Source organism: Strongylocentrotus purpuratus, unplaced genomic scaffold, assembly GCF_000002235.5.
Source record: "Strongylocentrotus purpuratus isolate Spur 01 unplaced genomic scaffold, Spur_5.0 spur5_scaffold_5, whole genome shotgun sequence".
Classification (NCBI taxonomy): Eukaryota; Metazoa; Echinodermata; class Echinoidea; order Camarodonta; family Strongylocentrotidae; genus Strongylocentrotus; species Strongylocentrotus purpuratus.
In genome coordinates this window covers 44,326,091-44,347,333 of record NW_022145611.1, presented here as the reverse complement: position 1 = coordinate 44,347,333, position 21,243 = coordinate 44,326,091, and the positions used below count along the sequence as shown (strand labels likewise).

The following is a 21,243-nucleotide window of genomic DNA, read 5'->3' as shown; positions in this document are numbered from 1 at the left end:
TAAGAACAAATTGATTGTCATTCATTCATAAATTTCTTCACAAAACAAAATGTACATACTGAAGCTTTGCTCACAACATAATAATCATTAAATTATTGATGATAGCAATGAAAAACTAGGGTCGGGTGTTACACCTCATCAGTAGTGGGGAATTTACTTTGCTCACCGCTACCATCACCAACAGTAGAGATTGGCGATTGTCACTTTGAGATTGGTTGGAGGTCTTGCGATCATTTCAAATAAGCCGGACCAACGATTCTCCAAGCATTCTGTATATATCGAATAAAGAATTAAATGACTTCTGAAAATGAGTTGACATTTACCTTGAGTTGAAGACCAGCAGTAGCTTCAGCGGGGCTAGGGTCAGGTTGCCAGTATTTCTGCGTAACCTGCTTCCACATGACAGCATAGAATCGATGATTGGATTGGTAGCCAAAGATGAACCCAGCATAATCATCATCTTTCGCTGTGTTCACATAGAATGTACCACTAAACTCTACGCTCTCGAACTCGTCATAGCCTGGGGTAATGAATAGAGTCATGTACATCATTTTTAAGGCTAAATAAATCATTCATAAATAACTCACAAATTCATCATTATAATACACGTCAAAGGGGTCTTATTCATCAGCCTTTTGCAAGAACAAATATCACTCTGACCTCTTTCCATATCTCTTGCATCAAAGAATGGAACAGTTTGCCTGATGATATAAAATATAGTACAACTCTTTCTAGGTTTAGAAGGTTATCTAAAACGTATCTACTTGGAAGACTGACATAATTCTACTTTGTATCTTAATAATTTCTCATTCTCAAATGCTTATAGACCACTAAGGACTGTGTGTATGTGTGTGTGTGTGTGTGCGTGTGTGCGCGCGTGTGTGTGAATATTTGTTTGTGTTCTATATTCTGTAGCTTAGTTTGTTTCCATCCCTTGTATAAACATTATATTCTTTTTATTCACCTTGCCATATCGTTAATGTATGTATTTTGTTGACTATAGGGCCCCGCTCACAAGCTTAGCTTCTACAGGGGTCCTAAAACCATTCACTTAATGATGTACTATTACCAGTCTCTTTTTCATGTAAAAGATTATATCATGTTTTGTGTGGTTTTGAATAAATGAACTTGAACTTGAACTTGAACTTGAATATGAATTCCGAGTTTTAAACGACATTAAGTCGGATCTGTATAGATTATCGTCCAAATAGGTTGCAAAAATGCTCGCTTAAACATTGGAGTTTATATGAAAAGATGTATGTAAGCAAACGGCGAAATAAAAATTACAGATGTCTGAAACTAGCACTATATCAATCTTAGTAGTTTGCGTGAAGTTCACTGACTTTTCACCAATGTTTAGTTTGATGACCTGTTAGTTATTTCAGGTGTTGGGCCATCTGGAATTGTTGTTCGACTGTAAATCCTGTTTTTAATTTGACTTTCAGGAAACCACAAAGAAAATCGACCAAACCATATCGATCGGATGTTTACATGGTCAGTTTGTAACAAAGATCGTTATCACATCCCGATTATAATGTCACTTTTCTTACATCTCTATTTCGAATATCTTTTTATTGTAGCTGTGCCAAAATAGCCAATTGGCCGCGTTTCCCTTTCTCCACGTTTCTCGCGTTATTAAAGCCTGGTTGACAGGCAATGAGCTAAGGTTTGAAATCTGGTTCATATTTGTATGGAACTCTGATGCTGAGGGAATGAATCAATGACTTTTGAGAATGTGAGTCTCTTTCGAAGATGATGAAGATAGAAATCGTTAGCATAGCTCGATTAGATATATGTATAATTATGACATGAGAGATATTAATTTTGATACAATAACACAGCGCTAGAGGAAGGTTATAGGGAGAAGGAGGAGGGGATAATGGAAGTAAAATGATGAGGGATGGAGGGGGCATCTGGAAGATGAGAAGTATTATTTTGTGGGGGTGGTTATTTTACCTGACTGCTAAGAAAGCATGAATGCTTGTTAGTAAGCAACCAGACGGCCAACGGCTTCAGGTCTTCTCCAAGGGACCTGGTAATGATGAGTAATGTCTTACCAAAGGCCACTAGCGCATCGACTTGGTTTCGAACCCGGGTCACCGGATTACGAGACCAAAAGAAGGGTTTCTCCAGGAGAAAGAAGATGATGATAGAAAGGGAATGAGTGAAGGAGAAAGAAGAGAATATGATGAGAATGAGACTAACCGACAGCTAATCCTGGATCACTGTTGATAGTCTGCACCAGCTCCAGACCATGATTCCTAACCATCCAGTTAGGCTCGAGTTGAGATGCTCCTGATGGATCCATAGGTACCATCTGGAATGCTGAGAGATCTGTTCTTTGGATCATACTATTCTCAGGACAAGCATCCATGATATCAGCTACACCATCACCATCAAAGTCAGATTCACACGCATCACCGCGTCCATTCTCTGTAGGAGAAATACAGGAACATGTCTTAAATTAAACGATCTTGTTCCCTGTTACTTATGTTGATTTTGGTATTTGCAGCGGAATGATAGCTTCTAATGCTTCACTTAAAATAATGAGAACATTTTTTAAAGCGGGGAATATTTCCAAATCAGAGTTTCGGGAACGAGGCACTACATGGGTTCTTGAATGTGGCTGCCTTGTGGTTTTTAGTAACAGCTATTCAAATTCTTTGAACAATATCAACAGCAAAGCCAACAATATCCTTCGTTACCGTCTAGGATAATAAAATTCTATTATTGGAGATATCGGAAATAATTACTAAAATAGAACAACAGTCATTGCTTGGCCGGCTACTAAGACGTCTAGCAGTTGTGAGCTTCAATAAAAATCATTCACATCATCAGCAATTGAAGAAAACGTTCCAACATTTATCTTTAGTATGGAACTATGTTCACTCTTGTTAGGGTAGAGACTCTATTTCACTACATTAACGTGGTTAAGAATGGAATCTACTTCATCTTGTATGATCATATCAATCAAATTCTCGTTGTAATAGAAGTGTTAAAACAGTCAATAACTTACCATCGGTATCGTTCTGACTAGGATTAAAAACCAGACGACAGTTATCATCGGCATCGGTCACGCCATCGTTATCGTCATCCGGATCACACGCATCACCTGAGGGAAATATAAATTAGGAATCAAATATTAACCCTCCGAAGAAAACCAGATAGAAATTTTAAAACTCAATTTATTTTTCAAACGGAATCTTACTTTGTCTAAACAATTACAATCATTAATCAAAACAGATATTAGAAACGAATCAGTGATACTCTCTTTCGAACGACCGCATATGTTACGTATATAGAAACATTAAATAAGGGGAAATGAAGAAGGATATGTTGAAAGAAAATTTTGTACGATATGTTATAATCTGAAGGAACAAGATCATGGTTACAAGTTCCCCTTGGCGACAAGGAACTATCCCAAACTTAGGTTCTTCACTCGAGATAGAGAGCTCAGTATATGTGATGGAATAACCTGGAATCTAGCCAAAGTGTTTTCCTCTTTTTTAAACGTCGGAAAGAAGTTGAAATTGCCCAAATTTCCTCCCGAGTTTCAACAAGATATGTTGCAAGATAAGGTCAATATCTCCACGCGATTGGACGCTGAGCAGTAATGCAATCTACGAGGAAATAGGTAAAGAAAATTCTCCTTGAGATCGACGTTTTGAAAAGAGCGTCTGGAGGATCATTCACATCTAATTATTGAATGAATAACAGGAAAACTTGAATTGTAAAATTGGACCGATCTATATCACTCATTCTCTAAAATGTTTAAAGAATGTGTTTGGTTGAAGTTAGTACATGGTGATACACAGTTCAGGTTTATTTTGGTACCTTTTCTGATATCTCTTTCTCAAGGCTCTACAAAATAAAGTAATTATATCTATATCAACTCTTCAATAGGTCACATTGTTTCATCAAAATTCCATTTGAAAAAAAGATCTTGTCACACAAATATCATGAAGATGTCATTTAATGCAAGGCGATTGATAAGTTTTGCATATCCTGCGTTGTGTATTTTTGGGGGAGCCTGAGGGATTATGTGAGCATGAGTATAGTGAATGAATGACGATACTCAAGTTAATGCAATTGGCTCTTTATCTAAATATATAGTGTCTTTTAAGGTGGTGTAGTAAATATAGGTGTCACATAATTAAGTGCTATTGCTGCAAATTGTTGTCTTATCTAACTGTGTACTTACTCACAGTCAGTGAGCATTTGAAGCCTAATGAACATTAGTTGAATTCATTATTGCGTCCAGCATGGCGATGGTGAATGTTATGATTCACATCCTACAACCCGTTCTGTCATGAAGCAAAACCTGAAAGGAAACCCCCTATTTGGTGTCCAAACTGTCACTTCGATAGTAACGCGCATGCATGCTCTAGAGTTTTCTATATTAACTCATACCTCCTCAGTATCACCCATGTTACAAGTCTAATAGCAGACTATGATTTAAACTTTACACCAACAATTTCAGACCAACAATTTGAAGAAGGAGAAGAACAAAAAAACCAAGCTGATGGTGGGAACTTTGACTGCATAAGCAAACCCGATCTTTATTAGTAACTCTAATAAAACCCTGAAACCGTGGAATCAATCAAGACGGTATCCCTAACATAATGATCTTACCGATGCCATCATTATCATGATCCTTCTGACTAGCATTAGGGATGTCGGGACAGTTATCTAGATTATCTTGATGACCGTCACCATCCACGTCTTCATCCGTGTCACATTCATCGCCAACGTTATCATCATCGGTATCGATCTGTACAAAGTAAGAGCAAACATATTTAGATGATTGTAATGTAGCTTTAAGATGTGTATTTAAAGAAATAAATTATGTAGAACTAGGCATGACCGTATAGGTTTACACAAATGCTGATGTATATTTCATTCTGCAATCTTGAGTTGGATAATCATGATTTCTGCTGTCCATACGTATGATATATCAGATCATTCTAAGAAAGTGGAATGTCACCTGACACACAGAGAGAACATTAATATATCCCTCTCATGGTAGCACATATCACGCCGTGTTGACACGCATCTTTGAGATACAACGCACACTGTATGGACAGCAAACTCGGTTCAAAATAATGACACATACTTTGATACATGAAAACAGATCTTAATGTGAACACCCTCAGACAATATGGATTAAGACACGTTACCTGTAGAGGGTTGAAGTCGAATGGACAGTTATCACAGAGGTCACCCAGACCATCATGATCACTGTCATCCTGGTTAGCGTTGGCGTGTTTCGGGCAGTTATCTATAAAGTTGTCGTGTCCTGCATAAATTATAAAACAATAATTTGAAGGTCGTTAATTTGAGCAATCTAATTATTGAGTTTAAAACTTTTATTTTTTTTTGCTAACCATGATTTGGAGAAAAAAGTCTTATTTTCCTTAATAACACTGTAATAACCAGGTTTAATTTAGGGCAAAAACTTTGGTTGAGGTCAGTGAAGCTACACACATCAGATATATACCATTTTTATTTCGTACCATTGTAATACTCGGGGCAAAAGGAAAGAGAAGTAGAAAATACAAGTTTTCAACCTAATTTTCGGTTTTCGGTAATGTAACCTACACTTTCAGTGACACGCCATATAGAGGACATCTCAATTTTGGTTGCTAGTGATCACAAACCCTCTAAAGATTAATTGTAAATGCAAGCTAAACCTAATCTGGTAATCACTGTTCATATGATAAATTTAAGAACATATCTCCAATTTGGCCTTATGGGGATTTTTCGAGAGCAAAATAGTAACTATTTTACCGTCATTATCGATGTCGTCATCGCATTCGTCACCGAACTCATCGCCATCGACGTTCTCTTGCCTTGGATTGGAGTGAGTAGGACAGTTATCACACTCATCACCAACCTTGTCACGATCTCGATCTCCTTGCCATCGGTTGGGAGTAAACTGACAGTTATCCTACCAAGAAAAATAAACATAATCTCATATTTTATCTCTTTTTAGCATAATACGTTTATTTTGATGTTATCAAAATAAACCCAATTGTAATAGAATGCAATAGTGTAGGCCGGAAATATGCGGCAAGCCGGTGACTACACACGATAGCGCGCCTCTTTTGTAAAATGATTTTGAGGTCTATAACCGAATGTTTCCCAGCAGGTCGGCAAATATCAAACATAGGCGCATCTCTTTGTAACCTACATTGAGGTCACAAAGCCGAATCTTTACCACGCGTGTTTTGTAAATATCAATGATAGGCGCGCTTTTGTAATACATATCGGGGTCGCAAGGCAAGTGTTTCCCACGACGTGTATTTTTACTAATCAATGGGTCATTCTCAGCTAATACTTCGTTGAGTTGGTCGTGTTTTATTGGACTCAGAATTATACATGCTAATTGTACACAGGTTGTCGCTGTTGAACTGACTGCACCGGTTAGTTTCTATTATCACTGGGTTTCACACCAATACGCTGGATATTCGGAATTGAACAGAGAGACAGCTACACGGGATATAAGGATTAAACGGTGGAAAAGTTACACTGGATATCTGGAATTAAACAGAGGAAGAGTTACACTGGATAATTGGATCTAAAAAGAGAAAATGTTACACTAAATATTTGGAATTGAACAGAGGAGTAATTGTATTGGATAGCTGGAATTAAATATTGGAGGAAGTTACATCGGAGCTCGGATTGCGGCATAGTCGTCTAACTAGCTCGTCTGTATTGTGTGGACGACAAGATGGGGAAGTCTAAGGCGTCTACGGGACGAAAGGGCAAAGGAAAGCGGAGAGAGCCAGCGCTTCAAAACAGTGACCCGATCAGGGGGACAACGCCAGCTCCACATTCTCGAGTGACGAGACGCGGCTCGAGGAGTAACCCAGCCGCTTCGGCAGGGCGGGAGCGCCAAGGAGACCAGACTCCGACGGGGGGGCCAACATCACAGAATCCCTAGAAACGGCGAATCAACCGTCTATTGTCCATCCTCCACCCGGTGAGTTACCTAGCCACAGGCTAGTCTCATCTTCTAATTCCGCAAACATATCATTCCCTAAGGAGATGGGGGAGATGGCGGAGTGAGACATATAAACTTTATGTCCGTTAATAGGTTGGACAAGGTCGGGTTGATTGTAGGCAAAGGAGATAGGGGCCTACATATAAGGTGTGGATATAATTATGGAGAGTTAGTACGATTGCTTACTGTGTTTTCAATAATTTTAACCAGCTCAGTGGGATGTTATTCATTTTCATATAACCACGCACTTATTTGGGGTTAGTCGTATTTCGACAAGTGATGTTGTACAATATTTAGTATGTTAAACAAGTTCGGTACGATACTAGAAATGCAATCGTGTCAGAACGATGTGCGTGCAATGACGCCTTGTTTTTACATGTCAAACGAAAGAGCATCTCTCGGACTAGTTACGCAGAGTATGAAGTAGCATTTAATGTCATGCTTGACCGATTTTTAAAAAAAAGTCCGGCTTCTTGATGCTCTGCACTTGGCCACTTAGAATGTGCCTGTAAAATTTCAAGAAAAATAAAGATCGTTCTGGGGTCCAGAAGCGTGAACCCGATTTGCCCCATAGACAATGCGTGTAATGCATTGGCGGAAAACGTACAGGATCTGTATTATGACCGGACTTTAATTGTTTGTTTTTTCTCTCTCTTTATGTCACTTTATCTGACGTATTTGGTATCATGGGAAAGAGAATTTCATGGTTGTTATTGTAAACAATTTTTTTTTTTGTTCTATGGTAATCCTATCGAAACACGTGATGTAAAATAGATTTATAGGACAAAATTGCGTCTTCAATGACCCCCTTGACCAATTTTAAAAATCCGGCCAAGAGGTGCCCTGCGTATTGCAACTCGGAATGTCACTGCAAAATTTCAAGGAAAAAGAGGGACGTTTAGGGGGTGAAAAGCAGTCTGAAAAAATGACGCCATAGCCGATACGTGTTATATTATTGGGCGGAAACTCGGCGGAATTCGTATAATGACCCTTGTTCAAATGTGATTTACTCAAAATTTTCTGTGTGAACATATACCATACTTGGTATCATTCGAAAGGGCACTTCATTGCGGTCAGTTTGACACCGTTGTCATCTGCGCGCAGTGTACTGCACGCATTAAAGGCGCTATTACGTAACGCATAGTAAATTCATCATTTTTGGCGATAACTTTGCGCTGACGTATTCGAATTTTACCAAACTTGGCAGGCAGTTGTCACGTATATGGATACATGTGTCTGCCAAGTTTCATTGATGTAGGTATAAAGATCGTTATTTTAGAGTAAGTTGAAGTTATTTCGGAATTTTCTCGAAAATGGCGAATTTGGAAGGCAATTTTTCTCAAATTTGGTCAGTGTTAGGGTATATAATTTTGTATATGGCTGGAAAGGACATATCTTCAAGTATCTAAATCCAAAAAAGGGTACGGGTTTGCCAAGCCATTATGAAGATACGGCCACAGAGAGAAAGCCAATTCCTAAAACTTGAGAGGGCGCTATTTATGTTGTGCAAAGCCATTGGAGCGTGAAATTTGGCACGGCTATGTGCAATTATGAGATAAAGATACTGTGAGATTTAAAAACAAAACGGAATTTATATGAGAAAGTTATGGCAGTTTTAGATTGTTTAGGGGTCCATTTTTCAAGAACTTGAGATTTATTGGAGGAGTCGGATTTGAAATTCGAGTATGAAGATGGCATTGTGAAGGTCAAGTCATCCGTCGCAGATGAAAGGACATCTCTCAGACTATCTAGAGGAATTTGTTAAAAGTTTGTAGGATCTAGGATAGTGGGGATGGGAAGGAAGATATAACGGCCTTAAAATGGACCAGAAACGGACAAAATGGCGCCTGGACGGTCATGCATGGGTGATTTCCAAAATCGAAGAAAGTAGTGACCTTGATGAGATGTTAGAGACTATGCCTATGAAATTTGAAAGGAAAAAGACATGAGGAAAGCACCTAACTAGGAATCACAAACACTACGTGCAAAACGAATGCGATTTCCTGACGATAAGGATAAGGGAAAGGAGAATATTAATGGGGCAGAATGTGAGCGAAAACAAGGCAATGACGAAGGTCGTCATTGCGATAATATGCTATATAGAATTGAATTTGCTTCGCTTATGTAATTATGTTAGAAACCTTTGGTTCTATAAGCCCATAAAAGGTACGCCATACTCGGAAGGAATTTGGTTTTTATCTTTCTCCAAATAGGTGCCCAGGCTCACCGGGTTTGGGTGTGCGGAGACATTCTCGTGAGGCGAGCTGGTGAGCGGGCGTTTACCAGAGGCTGTCGAGACCTGGGAATCGCTGGTTGTGAGGTGGCATGGCACGGGCGAGGAGGGGCGTCGCTATACGCGATTTCCCGCGTCAATTACAGGGCCAAGTGAGGTTCGGTCCTTCTCCATCGGAGCTAATCATCCATGCGGGCTCGAACGACTTGGGGCGTTATTTTGCAAAGGACTGTCGACAAGCGGTGGATGAAGCACTGAATACAGCGCGGTCATTGTTGCCGCAATGCTACATTTCATTTTCAAGCATCTTACTCGCCTGTATTACTATGGTCATGATGTACACGTCACGTCGCAGGTCGTCATCAATGATGTGCGGAAAGGTGTCAACAAGTATGCCAGACGGAGGGTCCGGCGTATGTGTAGTGGATCATTCATAGGCCACAATTTCAATGTCCAAGAACACTGGTATTTTCACAGAGATGGCGTGCATCTGTCTGATGAGGGATGTGATCTTCTCATGGAGAACTTTGCGTCAGCGGTTCGATTTGCTCTTAATCTTTGAAACTTTATTTTGTGCATGCCCTTTGTTTTATTGCGGGCAATCAGGAGTATATTGAAATTTAAAGAGTAGATTACGATTTAAAATGGTTTATTGACAGGCTGACAAAATGTAGGTCAAGAGGTTGTTTACATTTTTGAGGGAAATTCACGCGCTAGGAAATGTAATACTTTGTATTACATTGGAAGGAAATGTACAAGCGTATGTACGCTTATCAAGCAAGCGCGGAAAATACCGCCAGCAAATTACAAATAGCACGAAGGGGCTTTCATTCTAGTTATGGCTTTCATTTGAATGGACAAGAAGAAAAATGTACGGAGTCTGAAACATTCCCACCACCTCCCCGTTATCTCCACCAATAAAAGTATTTTTAGTATATTAGTGGCATAAATTAAATATTGCTTGGTGGTTCGAAGTAGCCAAGGTATACGTATTAGTACGGAAAGGATTTAGGGTTTCAGGTATGAAAGGTGCGGATAGGGTTTATGTAATAAATTGGTCAGTGATTTATGAAGTTAATGCAGAGCCGGGGGCATTTGGCCTGGTCGCACATCAAGCGTCGTGCACAAAGACAGTGGGCCGTAGGGGAATTTTCCCATTGGGTTTCGCCCCTACCCGGTTTTGTATGGGTAAATCACTAATCACATGGTACTGATAAGTTTATTGATCAATAATTGTCATCCAATAATTTTCGACCCCACTCAATTTTTACATGCGAGGGGGTTGCCAATGTATATTCAGTCGAATTTGTTCGCATGTCAATTCTTAGTTTTCCGGCCCCCATTCGATTTGAATGCGGGGGGACCTAGTTGTACCTACACATTTTCAAACTCAGGGTGTCACGCTTTAATCTTAGGCATCATCCGATCTTACAGGCGGAGAGGCTGGTATATATATACATCTATTTTCTATAACTTTAGGCATCACTCGATTTTATAGGCGGGGGGCTGATATAATGACTTAATGTATATAAGTTTAGCCTTGGCATCACTCGATTTCATAGACGGGGGGCCTAGCATTTGTAAGCATTTTTTATGATTCAATATATCTGTGTTATTTTGTTATGACACCCAGAAAATCAAAATGTGCAAAATAAGCGTCCATCTCAAAATGTTAATAGAGCCACAAAAATAACGCAAAGTTGATTGTTTGTTATTTTGTTAGCCGTGCATAAATTTTGCCACATGCCCAGGTTCTATTTCGCTAGGCAAAAAAAAAAAAAAAAAAAAAAATAATTGGGTTGTTGGGATTTGGAGTTTGTTCTTTTGTTTCGTTCCTGAACTATAATCATTTCCAGTATGCCTCAAGGAGAGGAATGGCCAAGAGCGCCATGAACCGACGGTGGGGACAGGCTGCGATTACCAGATCTTGTGTAGGGAACCAATGGCCCAGGAAACTGGGCCTGCTGGGTAGAGCACCGTCTTCCCAGCTGGTCACGTGACCCGTGACCCTCGGGTTCCCATATTTGTGGAATCGCAGTCTGTCGCCTTCCGCCATTGCAAACAAATAATTATGGAAATGGTTTTATATGATTTCATATCTATGTTATGTAATAATATGTCAAGTTGGAAATATGCTACCGCAAAAACTCGAACGGAAATATGTAAATGGTTTTTGTATGATTTTATATCTATGTTAATAGTATGTCAAGTTGGAAATATGCTACCGCTAAAACTCGAACGGAATTATAGAAATGTTTCTATATGATTTCTTATCTATGTTGATAATATGTCAAGTTGGAAATAAGCCAACTCAAACGGAAGAATTAAAAGTTGAGAAAAAGGCAATAACAGCATTTTCATTGTATTTCTTATTGCAATACGTTTATTTTGATGTTATCAAAATAAACCCAATTGTAATAGAATGCAATAGTGTAGGCCGGAAATATGCGGCAAGCCGGTGACTACACACGATAGCGCGCCTCTTTTGTAAAATGATTTTGAGGTCTATAACCGAATGTTTCCCAGCAGGTCGGCAAATATCAAACATAGGCGCATCTCTTTGTAACCTACATTGAGGTCACAAAGCCGAATCTTTACCACGCGTGTTTTGTAAATATCAATGATAGGCGCGCTTTTGTAATACATATCGGGGTCGCAAGGCAAGTGTTTCCCACGACGTGTATTTTTACTAATCAATGGGTCATTCTCAGCTAATACTTCGTTGAGTTGGTCGTGTTTTTCCCTCCCTCCCTCCCTCCCTCCCCTCAATTCCTTGCTGACTTGTGGACGGGCAGGATTAGGCTCATGATTATTGGGTAGGAGGTTGTCAGGGGGAGGGGGCGGTCCTTTATTGAGAAAGTGTATATAGGGAGACCGGAGTGGTACTTGCCCGGACTGGTAGTTCTGCGTATGTCATTGCCTTAGAGTTTGGGCTTGAATAAGTGACACGATGGGGCTGTAGTAGTGGACAAGGTTGATGGTTAATTGGGCTTGTTTTATGATATTGACATCATGTTTGTTTGTTTGTTGTTTTTTTTTGTTTTTTTTTTTTTGTTTTTTTCCTTCGGTTTCTACATCAGATTTGCTAGGTTGCTTTTTGTTGTTTTGTTTTTCTTTTTTTTTTGGGGGGGGGGGGGGGATTGTCAAATTGATTATGTTTCATTATTGTTCTTTTAATGGTACACAATCTGTTAATCACTGTGTGATTTTGTTCTTTTAAGGCTACAACATTCATGGAAATCAATGCAGATTGTGGAAAGGAGAAAAAAAAAAAAAAAAAAAAAAAAAAAAAAAAAAAAAAGAAAGAAAGAAAGAAATTGGGCTTGTTGTATTGACATGGTTGGTTGGTTGGGCTTGATTATTGACATGGATGGTTGGTTGGGCTTGTTATTGACTTGGATGGTTGGTTGGGCTTGCTTATTGACATGGATGGTTGGTTGGGCTTGCTTATTGACATGGATGGTTGGTTGGGCTTGCTTATTGACATGGATGGTTGGTTGGGCTTGATTGTTGACATGGTTGGTTGGTTGGGCTTGTTATTGACATGGACGGTTGGTTGGGCTTGCTTATTGACATGGATGGTTGGTTGGGCTTGCTTATTGACATGGATGGTTGGTTGGGCTCGTTTATTGACATGGATGGTTTGTTGGGCTTGATTATTGTGATGGTTGGTTGGACTACATTATTGACAGGGTCGGCCGGTTTTGGCTTATTGGCTGGAGCTTCTGTTCCGGAAGTCTTAGTATTCCGAAATGAGAGGGTTTTGTTCTTTTGTTTCGTTCCTGAACTATAATCATTTCCAGTATGCCTCAAGGAGAGGAATGGCCAAGAGCGCCATGAACCGACGGTGGGGACAGGCTGCGATTACCAGATCTTGTGTAGGGAACCAATGGCCCAGGAAACTGGGCCTGCTGGGTAGAGCACCGTCTTCCCAGCTGGTCACGTGACCCGTGACCCTCGGGTTCCCATATTTGTGGAATCGCAGTCTGTCGCCTTCCGCCATTGCAAACAAATAATTATGGAAATGGTTTTATATGATTTCATATCTATGTTATGTAATAATATGTCAAGTTGGAAATATGCTACCGCAAAAACTCGAACGGAAATATGTAAATGGTTTTTGTATGATTTTATATCTATGTTAATAGTATGTCAAGTTGGAAATATGCTACCGCTAAAACTCGAACGGAATTATAGAAATGTTTCTATATGATTTCTTATCTATGTTGATAATATGTCAAGTTGGAAATAAGCCAACTCAAACGGAAGAATTAAAAGTTGAGAAAAAGGCAATAACAGCATTTTCATTGTATTTCTTATTGCAATGTAGTTACTCTGACATTATATCAGAAATTGCAACATTTTCAACTTTCAAATTAAATACTATCATGGACGTATTATTAAAATCATTTGATCGAAATAAATCTTGTCAGGTTCTTTAATATTTTGAGTTTTTGGATTGTGTTGTATATTTTCATAATTATGTTGAAACGACCAGACAGATCAATTAAGTGGTAAAGAAACAGCACGAGAGCACATCTGAGGACGGCCTGTACATTATTATAGCGAAGAAGTAGAAGATAAAATAATGATTTAAAAACAAATATGATGTCGATTATCTATTTACCCTGTCGTCTCTGATACCATCATCATCGTCGTCGTCATCGCAAGCATCTCCCTCCCCATCGCGATCGCTGTCTTCTTGTCCACTGTTTGGCAGACGAGGACAATTATCCTATTATGGAAGAAGAAACGAGATTTATGTAATGAAGGATTTTACAGGCTACGCTACGAACTCATTTTAACTTATTGCAAGGAATTTCTCGGTTTAAAAAAGTTTGATAGTGAGTGGAATGGTAGAGGTGAAGAGTGTTAAAATATATAACGGCACTGTTGAAAATCGGTATAGAGCTAGGAAGATAAATGGATGACGTCATTATTGGTTATTTATGTATTGATACACTCACATATCCATACACTAAAACTGATCGATGATCTTGGTAACGAACCCTACATGTTGCCAACAGGGAGCACACGTCGATAATACATGCTGACAATGCATGGACATTTTTTTTAACATGTGTTTTTTAAAGAAGAAAGTGATTGCTAACTTCCCACTGTTGATCCCTAGGAGTTCCTAGGAGGCTCCACAGGTAGGGTGCAGTTTACAGGTCTTGGAGTTTGAACAGGAACGGGAAGGGTATGGTAGGAGCGGGTTATAAGGGATGCCTCATTGTTCTTAAAATAGATAATAGTATAATGTATTTTAAACTGTAACATTCTAGATGATTATTGCTTAAGACTACATCAATTCCTTATGGAATGTATTCATTCATGTCGAGGGCATACGCCTTGAATATCGAGGCCCCTATTCTAGTTCAGATGAACAGGTTTCTTTCAAGACAATGAAGAGATGGGAGGTCACACATCTCAGCCTTTCCCAAACAGCTGAAGTATCATGCCTTGTGGGGCATTGTTCAGAGCATGAGTCAAACATACATTTCAAGAGTATAGTTCATTATAGACTGTTGCACATAAAGTTGGAATACGTTTTCCCTACCTCTCTTCATCATTGTGGCATAATGATCATTCTTGATACTAGCGTTATTAATCCATTTCTATGACTATTTAGAGTGATCAATAAAGTTCTAGGCGGATAATTTATAAGCTTCATCATATTGTCATAATAATCATTTCATGAAAAGAGATAAATAAAAAGTTTATTCCAACTATAATCTTTGAATGGTTGGTGATGAAGATTACCTTATGACAATGCATGTAATCACCGAGTCCTTGGCAGTCGAGATCGACATCAGGTCGGCCATCGAGATCACTGTCTAGTCCACATGCGTATCCATCTCCAGCGTATCCTGTTCGGCACTGTAGTGAAATGATAAGATAAACATGAAGAAATATGAATACATCTCAAGAATAGTCGTATTCGCGGTATTGAAAGATGTTTTAAATAAATAAATAAATAATATGGTTATTTACATAGCGCCGGTATCCGCCAGGTTCTGACGCTCATGGCGCTTTACACATATTACCCTGGTCGTAGCCGAGCTGCCAAAGTAACTAGCGCTCAAGTATATCAGGTACCCATTTACACCTGGGTGGAGAGTGGCAAATTTAGATTAACGTCTTGCCAAAGGACATTAGTGTTGCGGCGGGACTTGAACCCTGTACCCTGTGATCTGCAGTCGGGTGACTTATCCACTAGTCCACAACAAAAATAGATATATTCATGTTGAAGAGTGGAACCATGAGGGGCTAGCATAAACACTGAGTTACAGAACTGTCTATTCTGATTTCTCAGCAGAAATGGCTCTCACATTAATGTATCATTTCTTTTATTGTGAGTAGTTTTAAATAGCGAAAGTATGAATCATACAACCCTGTTATTTATATCCCCATCAAAAGTTTGGGATTCGGAAAACAGTTGCAGATATATTGGACATAATTCTGTATCGCCTAACATTCCTAAGACAATACGAACGACTCCTGGAGGTATTTGCCAAGAGGAAACCTTTGTTACAGGTATTGTGGATAAGTGTAGCTCGCTTGTTCAGTTGGTCTTGATGCAAACTTTTAATGAGTAATTAAGTGACTGAGTGAGTGCGACAGAAACTTAAGTACGTGACATTGAAGACTAAGAATGTACTATTGAACCCAACAATGCTATTCTTATTATTCTGTATGTTCCTCCTAATGTGGTGAAATTATTACGTAATATACGGTCAAGAGTCAGACCGTAATTCAATTTAGATAAACTACTTGCCTAACATGTCAACATAAATAAATTGACATTGGTATTTTGCAGAATAAATTTTGTTAAGCACAATTTGTATTAAATGTTGAATAAATTGGCTAAATATAAAATATATTTGTATGGAAAGTGTGCTGTATTCCTTATCCCGTTTATCCATATAGGCCTATAAGCAACCAAGGGGGTATACTTTGAATTGACCTTTCTTGATTGCTAATATATCTCTTTCTTTGGTCGTGCTGAGATACAAGCAGGTGGAGAAGAGAGATGAAAACAGGAAAGAGGTACAAGGATATGAAGAGGGTTTAGAAAAAAACAGGTATGGAAGATAGACGGATAGAGAAAGGGTGAGATAATTGAAATATATCTTAATTAATACAAAGAGAATGTTTAAGTATCCTCCAAAGTTAACTGTTTTGGCAGAAAGAGTGTATGTTTTTTGGCACATGTGATTGTCACCCAGATGTTTTTCTGTGGAATAACACCCATGATTATAATCTCTATTGGCAAAGCCTACTACGAGCGCTGACGTCACAGCCTGTGTGCGCACAATGCTCGGTGAACATAGATTGCGCAAGATAAGTTGAGTATCTTACTATTTATGGTGAAAGGTTTCGAGCGAAATAAAAAGTTCATGCAAGAATCATCTGATGGGCGGGATTCCATGGAGAATATATGCCAGAAGAAAGGGATTTACCCGGAGATTTCCATCAGAAGTGGCAAACGTGATCTTATCTACTATCTATAAGGATCTAAAAGAAGTCACTTTAAAAGGAACAGTGTTTGAAGTTTTCCCCCACATAAAAATCCAGCCTCTCTGGCAAAACGTTGAAATGCATATGGAAAACGACGATGTTCAAACTTTTAATTTCTGTCAAAAATGCATCCAAACGTTAAAAATTGATTTAATTATTGGTCGACATTAATATATATATTGCCCTAACTATTAAGAAAGAGGTCTATGTTCTTGCCTGTTGATCCACGCTTTCTCAATTTTTATTTACGAAAACATTTCTATCTAACGTTTTCATGACTCCTTCCACTAGATATCTAAACATCTAGATTACAAGTTACCTAAGCATCCCTGTTATATCAAGCATAGTAAAATCGTCACTTTATTTTTTTTTTAAACATGAATTTTCAAGATTAAAAAAAGTTTAAAAACTTTGAGTATATTACTGAAATTAAAAAAAGAGTGCGCATTTCCCCTTTAACCACCTATGTAATTCAATACACGTTGATAAACATGTGAAATGCAACATATAAATTCCTATCAGTAGTAGCAACCAAGAGATAGTGCTAATATTTCATATTTCAATTGATTTATCCATGACCTCTGACGTCAGTGTTACATCGCTGTGGTATGACAGAGTTCCTGGGATGATGAAGCTAAACCCAGCGGGTTGGTAGCATGGTGGCAAGCCGACAGACTCGGCTAGAAAGAAGCTATATACAATCTCCTGCAGAGAATACCAACTCAGTGTTTCTTTTTTCGCACTTGTTGCTTTGGTTCCCACCACAAAGACACAAATCATCATCTTTTTTTCTGAAGAAGTATAAACCGATTGTTATCATTTCATTTTGATACTCTTCATTTTGGAGGAGAGGAACCGTCAAATTGAATTAGGCGAGATATGCGATGGCTGCCAAAATAGTAGGTGGTATCACTCTAAATATGGATCTATTCTTCGTTCGCATTCACAAAAGCTTTGTCAATGATCCATTCCGATTCTCAGTTTATTAAAGTTTTGTTTGTAGTTTTTCAAATATTCCTTTTTAAGAAGCGTGTGCATTGCATTGATACACAGGGTCACACTATAACCAGCTAACAGGATTATATTTTACTCAAGTCAGATTTGTTTTTCTCTTTGATGATTATTCAACTATAATCACCAAAGCATACCTCTACAACGAAGATTACATGACACCTTCTGAAATCAGTCATGACACTGGATTAATCATGATGGGTTCATGATGTGTTAGAATGGAATAAATCTCGTATTTGGCCTGGGGATCAAATCAACAATATTTTGACGAAGTATCTTGACATCCCCGCCCATGGAGCTAATGGAATGTCATATATTGTTGATATATTTAGATATCTTAGCTTTGAGGTTGTTTGAATTTGTTAACGTTTGATGACAGTTTTCTAATGGATCGTGTGGTTTCCTAAAGTGCATGAAAGGGCGTGAACTTTGACGTGTTAGCGGTAGAATACATGTTTCACACTGCATTGTAGTTATCAAATACAAACGGATTTAACGACGAATGCGTGTTTCTCCAATCGGTAGACATATACTTTATAAATAAATTACAATACTGGACCTACTGAACATAACCGTTTATGGCACCCTCCCCTCCCCTCCCTCTGAAAAAAAAACATTTCACGACTAGCGGGCAAAATTCTACGCGGTATGGCAATATCCGATGACGTTTCTCGGAAAACTTCACGCACATTAATTTTGACCAAAATGCCACAATTTATTCGCAAATTTGATTGATTTGAAAAATAAACACAACTTGACTAAGGTAACATTGCCTGCCTGCTGTGAAAGCTGATGCACAACCATAGAAATGAAGTTTGGATTCAGATGGAATCATTTCACATCTACTTGCGTTTCCGATTGCTCCAGCAGTCTGTCTAAAAACACACTCACACATTATGATCGAATACACCGAATAAAAGGTCTGACAATTTTATGTCATACAATTATTGTTTAATAGATTATTGTATTTATACAAACTAAACAATATTCTCATCCACAATCAAGGAGACATTGAATTTAGCTCTAATTTCTAATTCAAATATTTAATGAGTTCATTTGTATTTTCGTCGCATGAATTCAATGATTTATCGACTATCTAACAGAATTTACAGAAACCAATTGCTTTTCAATGTTCTTTGTGTAAGTATTTTTATTTTTCGATACACCGCTGCGTATATCATAAGAGCAGTTTACGTCCAAGCTAGAATATGAGGAAAAGCACAGGAATGAGGAATATTAAATAAATCTTTGTGGAAATAGGGCTGTTCACATGATGAAAAGGCATTATAGATACACAAGAGATATTTCGTTTTGATTAGAATGGAAACTTACCCGACATCCGTATTGAGGTTGACTATAAGGTCCGAAGAATGTACACTTAGCATCAGGAGCACAGTCATGAGTGCCTTCTGTACATGGGTTGATCGGGATACATTGCTGACGTGGGTAAATAAAAGACACAATATAATCATAACAAATCGAATAAACCAGGTTTAATCTTGTTAATTTAGAACATGAGTTGTCTGTAGCAGGTATAAAAGAAAGTAATGGGCGGCAGGGACAGTTTAAGATGAAAGAGATACTTGCAAAACTAATTCAATTTTTAATATTTTTTTCAAAGCAATAGCGATGAACCATTTTATTGTAAATATAGATACACAATATCTATCGAACAGGAAAATAAGAGCCAACATACGTATTCGTTGGGATTTCAGAATAGTCAAAATAAATTTTGAAGGTGTTGATTTCGAGGGCTTGATTTCGTTAAAAAAAAATATATAAAAAAAAATATCCGAAACAAAAATATCCAAAGTACTTCTCGATAATATCGTTAGTTTCTCCATCGCTTGACGTTAAAATTCTCAAAATGACATACTTCATCTTCGATAGATGTATAACAGAGTATGACCTAGCTACTTCATGTCTGGTATTGAAATCATCTCATCACGCATCTAGACCAACACACTCAAATTTACGTTATCCCATTTCTGGTAAAATGTTATTTTCAAACATCCGACGCCTCTCTACTCATCAAAACAAATTCATCTTATTATTGCCGCTTCACTTTCGATTGGATTTGAATTTAGTTGCAGTCAGGAAAAGTCATCATGATGGTTTTGTGGTCTCAACTGACCATGACAATGACATTAGAAGGGTGAACCTTGACCTTTAAAGATTGACTTTCAAGGGCAAAGGATATCAACCTCTTCTCCAGGACTGAGTCTCAAGTAAGTTATGGTCACGGAGAAAGGAAGGTTATCATTTCAATTCAGCATGATACCAGCGATGCTCGGTGTGAATCAAACAGATAACATTTTTATTATCTACCGTGATCTTGGCTGCCCTCCTTTCATATAACCCATCTGCTTTCCTGTCTGTTATAACATCTACCTTTTGTACTTTTGCCTCCTGAACTATTAATACTAGACTTGAAGTACGTGACTCTATTAACTCTGTTTACCCCTCTTCCCCCGTTTTTCTCTCTTTCTCTCTTTCTTTTTTTTTCTCTCTCTCTCTCTCTCTCTCTCCCTCTCTTTCACTGTTATAATGATGTCATGTTGGCCACTCTCTATAAGAACATATAGAAAATAGAGAGCTTCCTTTTTCAATCGTAGCCGTGCCCGAATCAGACAAGCGAGGTTCTATTGGGTGGGAGGGAAATGAGGTCCAATGTGAGGTATATTCCAAGCAACAATCCATCCTATCAAATATTTCCTCTAAACACATGTCATCGATATCCCTCCGGATAAAAACAACCTGGAAAACACGTTCAGATCAATAAACATTTTTGGAGGCATTTTGAAAACGAAAATATGGTTTGAGGACACAATGGCCTTGAATTTCCTAAGCTTGCATATTGGGTGTACGGGTTAAGTTGAGACTAGGCGACATGTCAGCCGAGAAGTCAACATGAATATGACATTGTAGGAAACATTGAGAGGGAGGTTGGCGTCAGGGGAATGGATATGTTTCCGATTAGACCAGAATGGTTCTCCTCAGAGAGAAACTTTGCAAAATAATATAGCGGATATAAACGCTTAACCTCATCTTTCGATATATTTTTCTAAAGTCAAAATGGTATTTAAAAAACAGAGAAATAAACGTGCAAAAAGATCACGTCAGGTAGTAAAAGAAATTGGTTTTCCCAGCAAAACCACAGTCTATCCGCAATAAGACATTCATCCAGTCAACCGTCTAAAATGTTGTTATTTTTGTGGTGTTCTCGTCGACATGACTAGAAGCATAATGCTTACAGGGATGTATTCACTTGATGAAATATCGAAAGTTGCCAAATGTAATAGATATTACGATATAAATGATAATATTGAAAATAGGGCATAGTATTATATGACCTATTTTTCTAATGTTTTGAAGTGAGACGCGTCTGAATAGTTGTAGGACAAATGCCAAAACTATATGAAAAGAAAAGGATGTAAACTGGTCGGTGGAAGGTATACGAGGAGAGAAGGAGGGC

The 21,243-nt window shown here is 38.3% G+C and overlaps 1 protein-coding gene across 1 annotated transcript in view; it reads right to left on the bottom strand.

Moving 5' to 3' along the window:
• The window catches only part of LOC577806 (thrombospondin A), a gene marked incomplete at its 5' end in the record, with an annotated part of 45,844 nt that overhangs the window by 6,203 nt on the left and 18,398 nt on the right, over window positions 1-21,243 (bottom strand). The window contains 9 exon segments of the mRNA XM_030999832.1: window positions 324-520; window positions 2,206-2,433; window positions 3,017-3,112; window positions 4,633-4,771; window positions 5,178-5,296; window positions 5,788-5,947; window positions 13,864-13,971; window positions 15,000-15,116; window positions 19,101-19,205. Of these exon segments, the coding sequence (XP_030855692.1) occupies window positions 324-520; window positions 2,206-2,433; window positions 3,017-3,112; window positions 4,633-4,771; window positions 5,178-5,296; window positions 5,788-5,947; window positions 13,864-13,971; window positions 15,000-15,116; window positions 19,101-19,205 (1,269 nt within the window).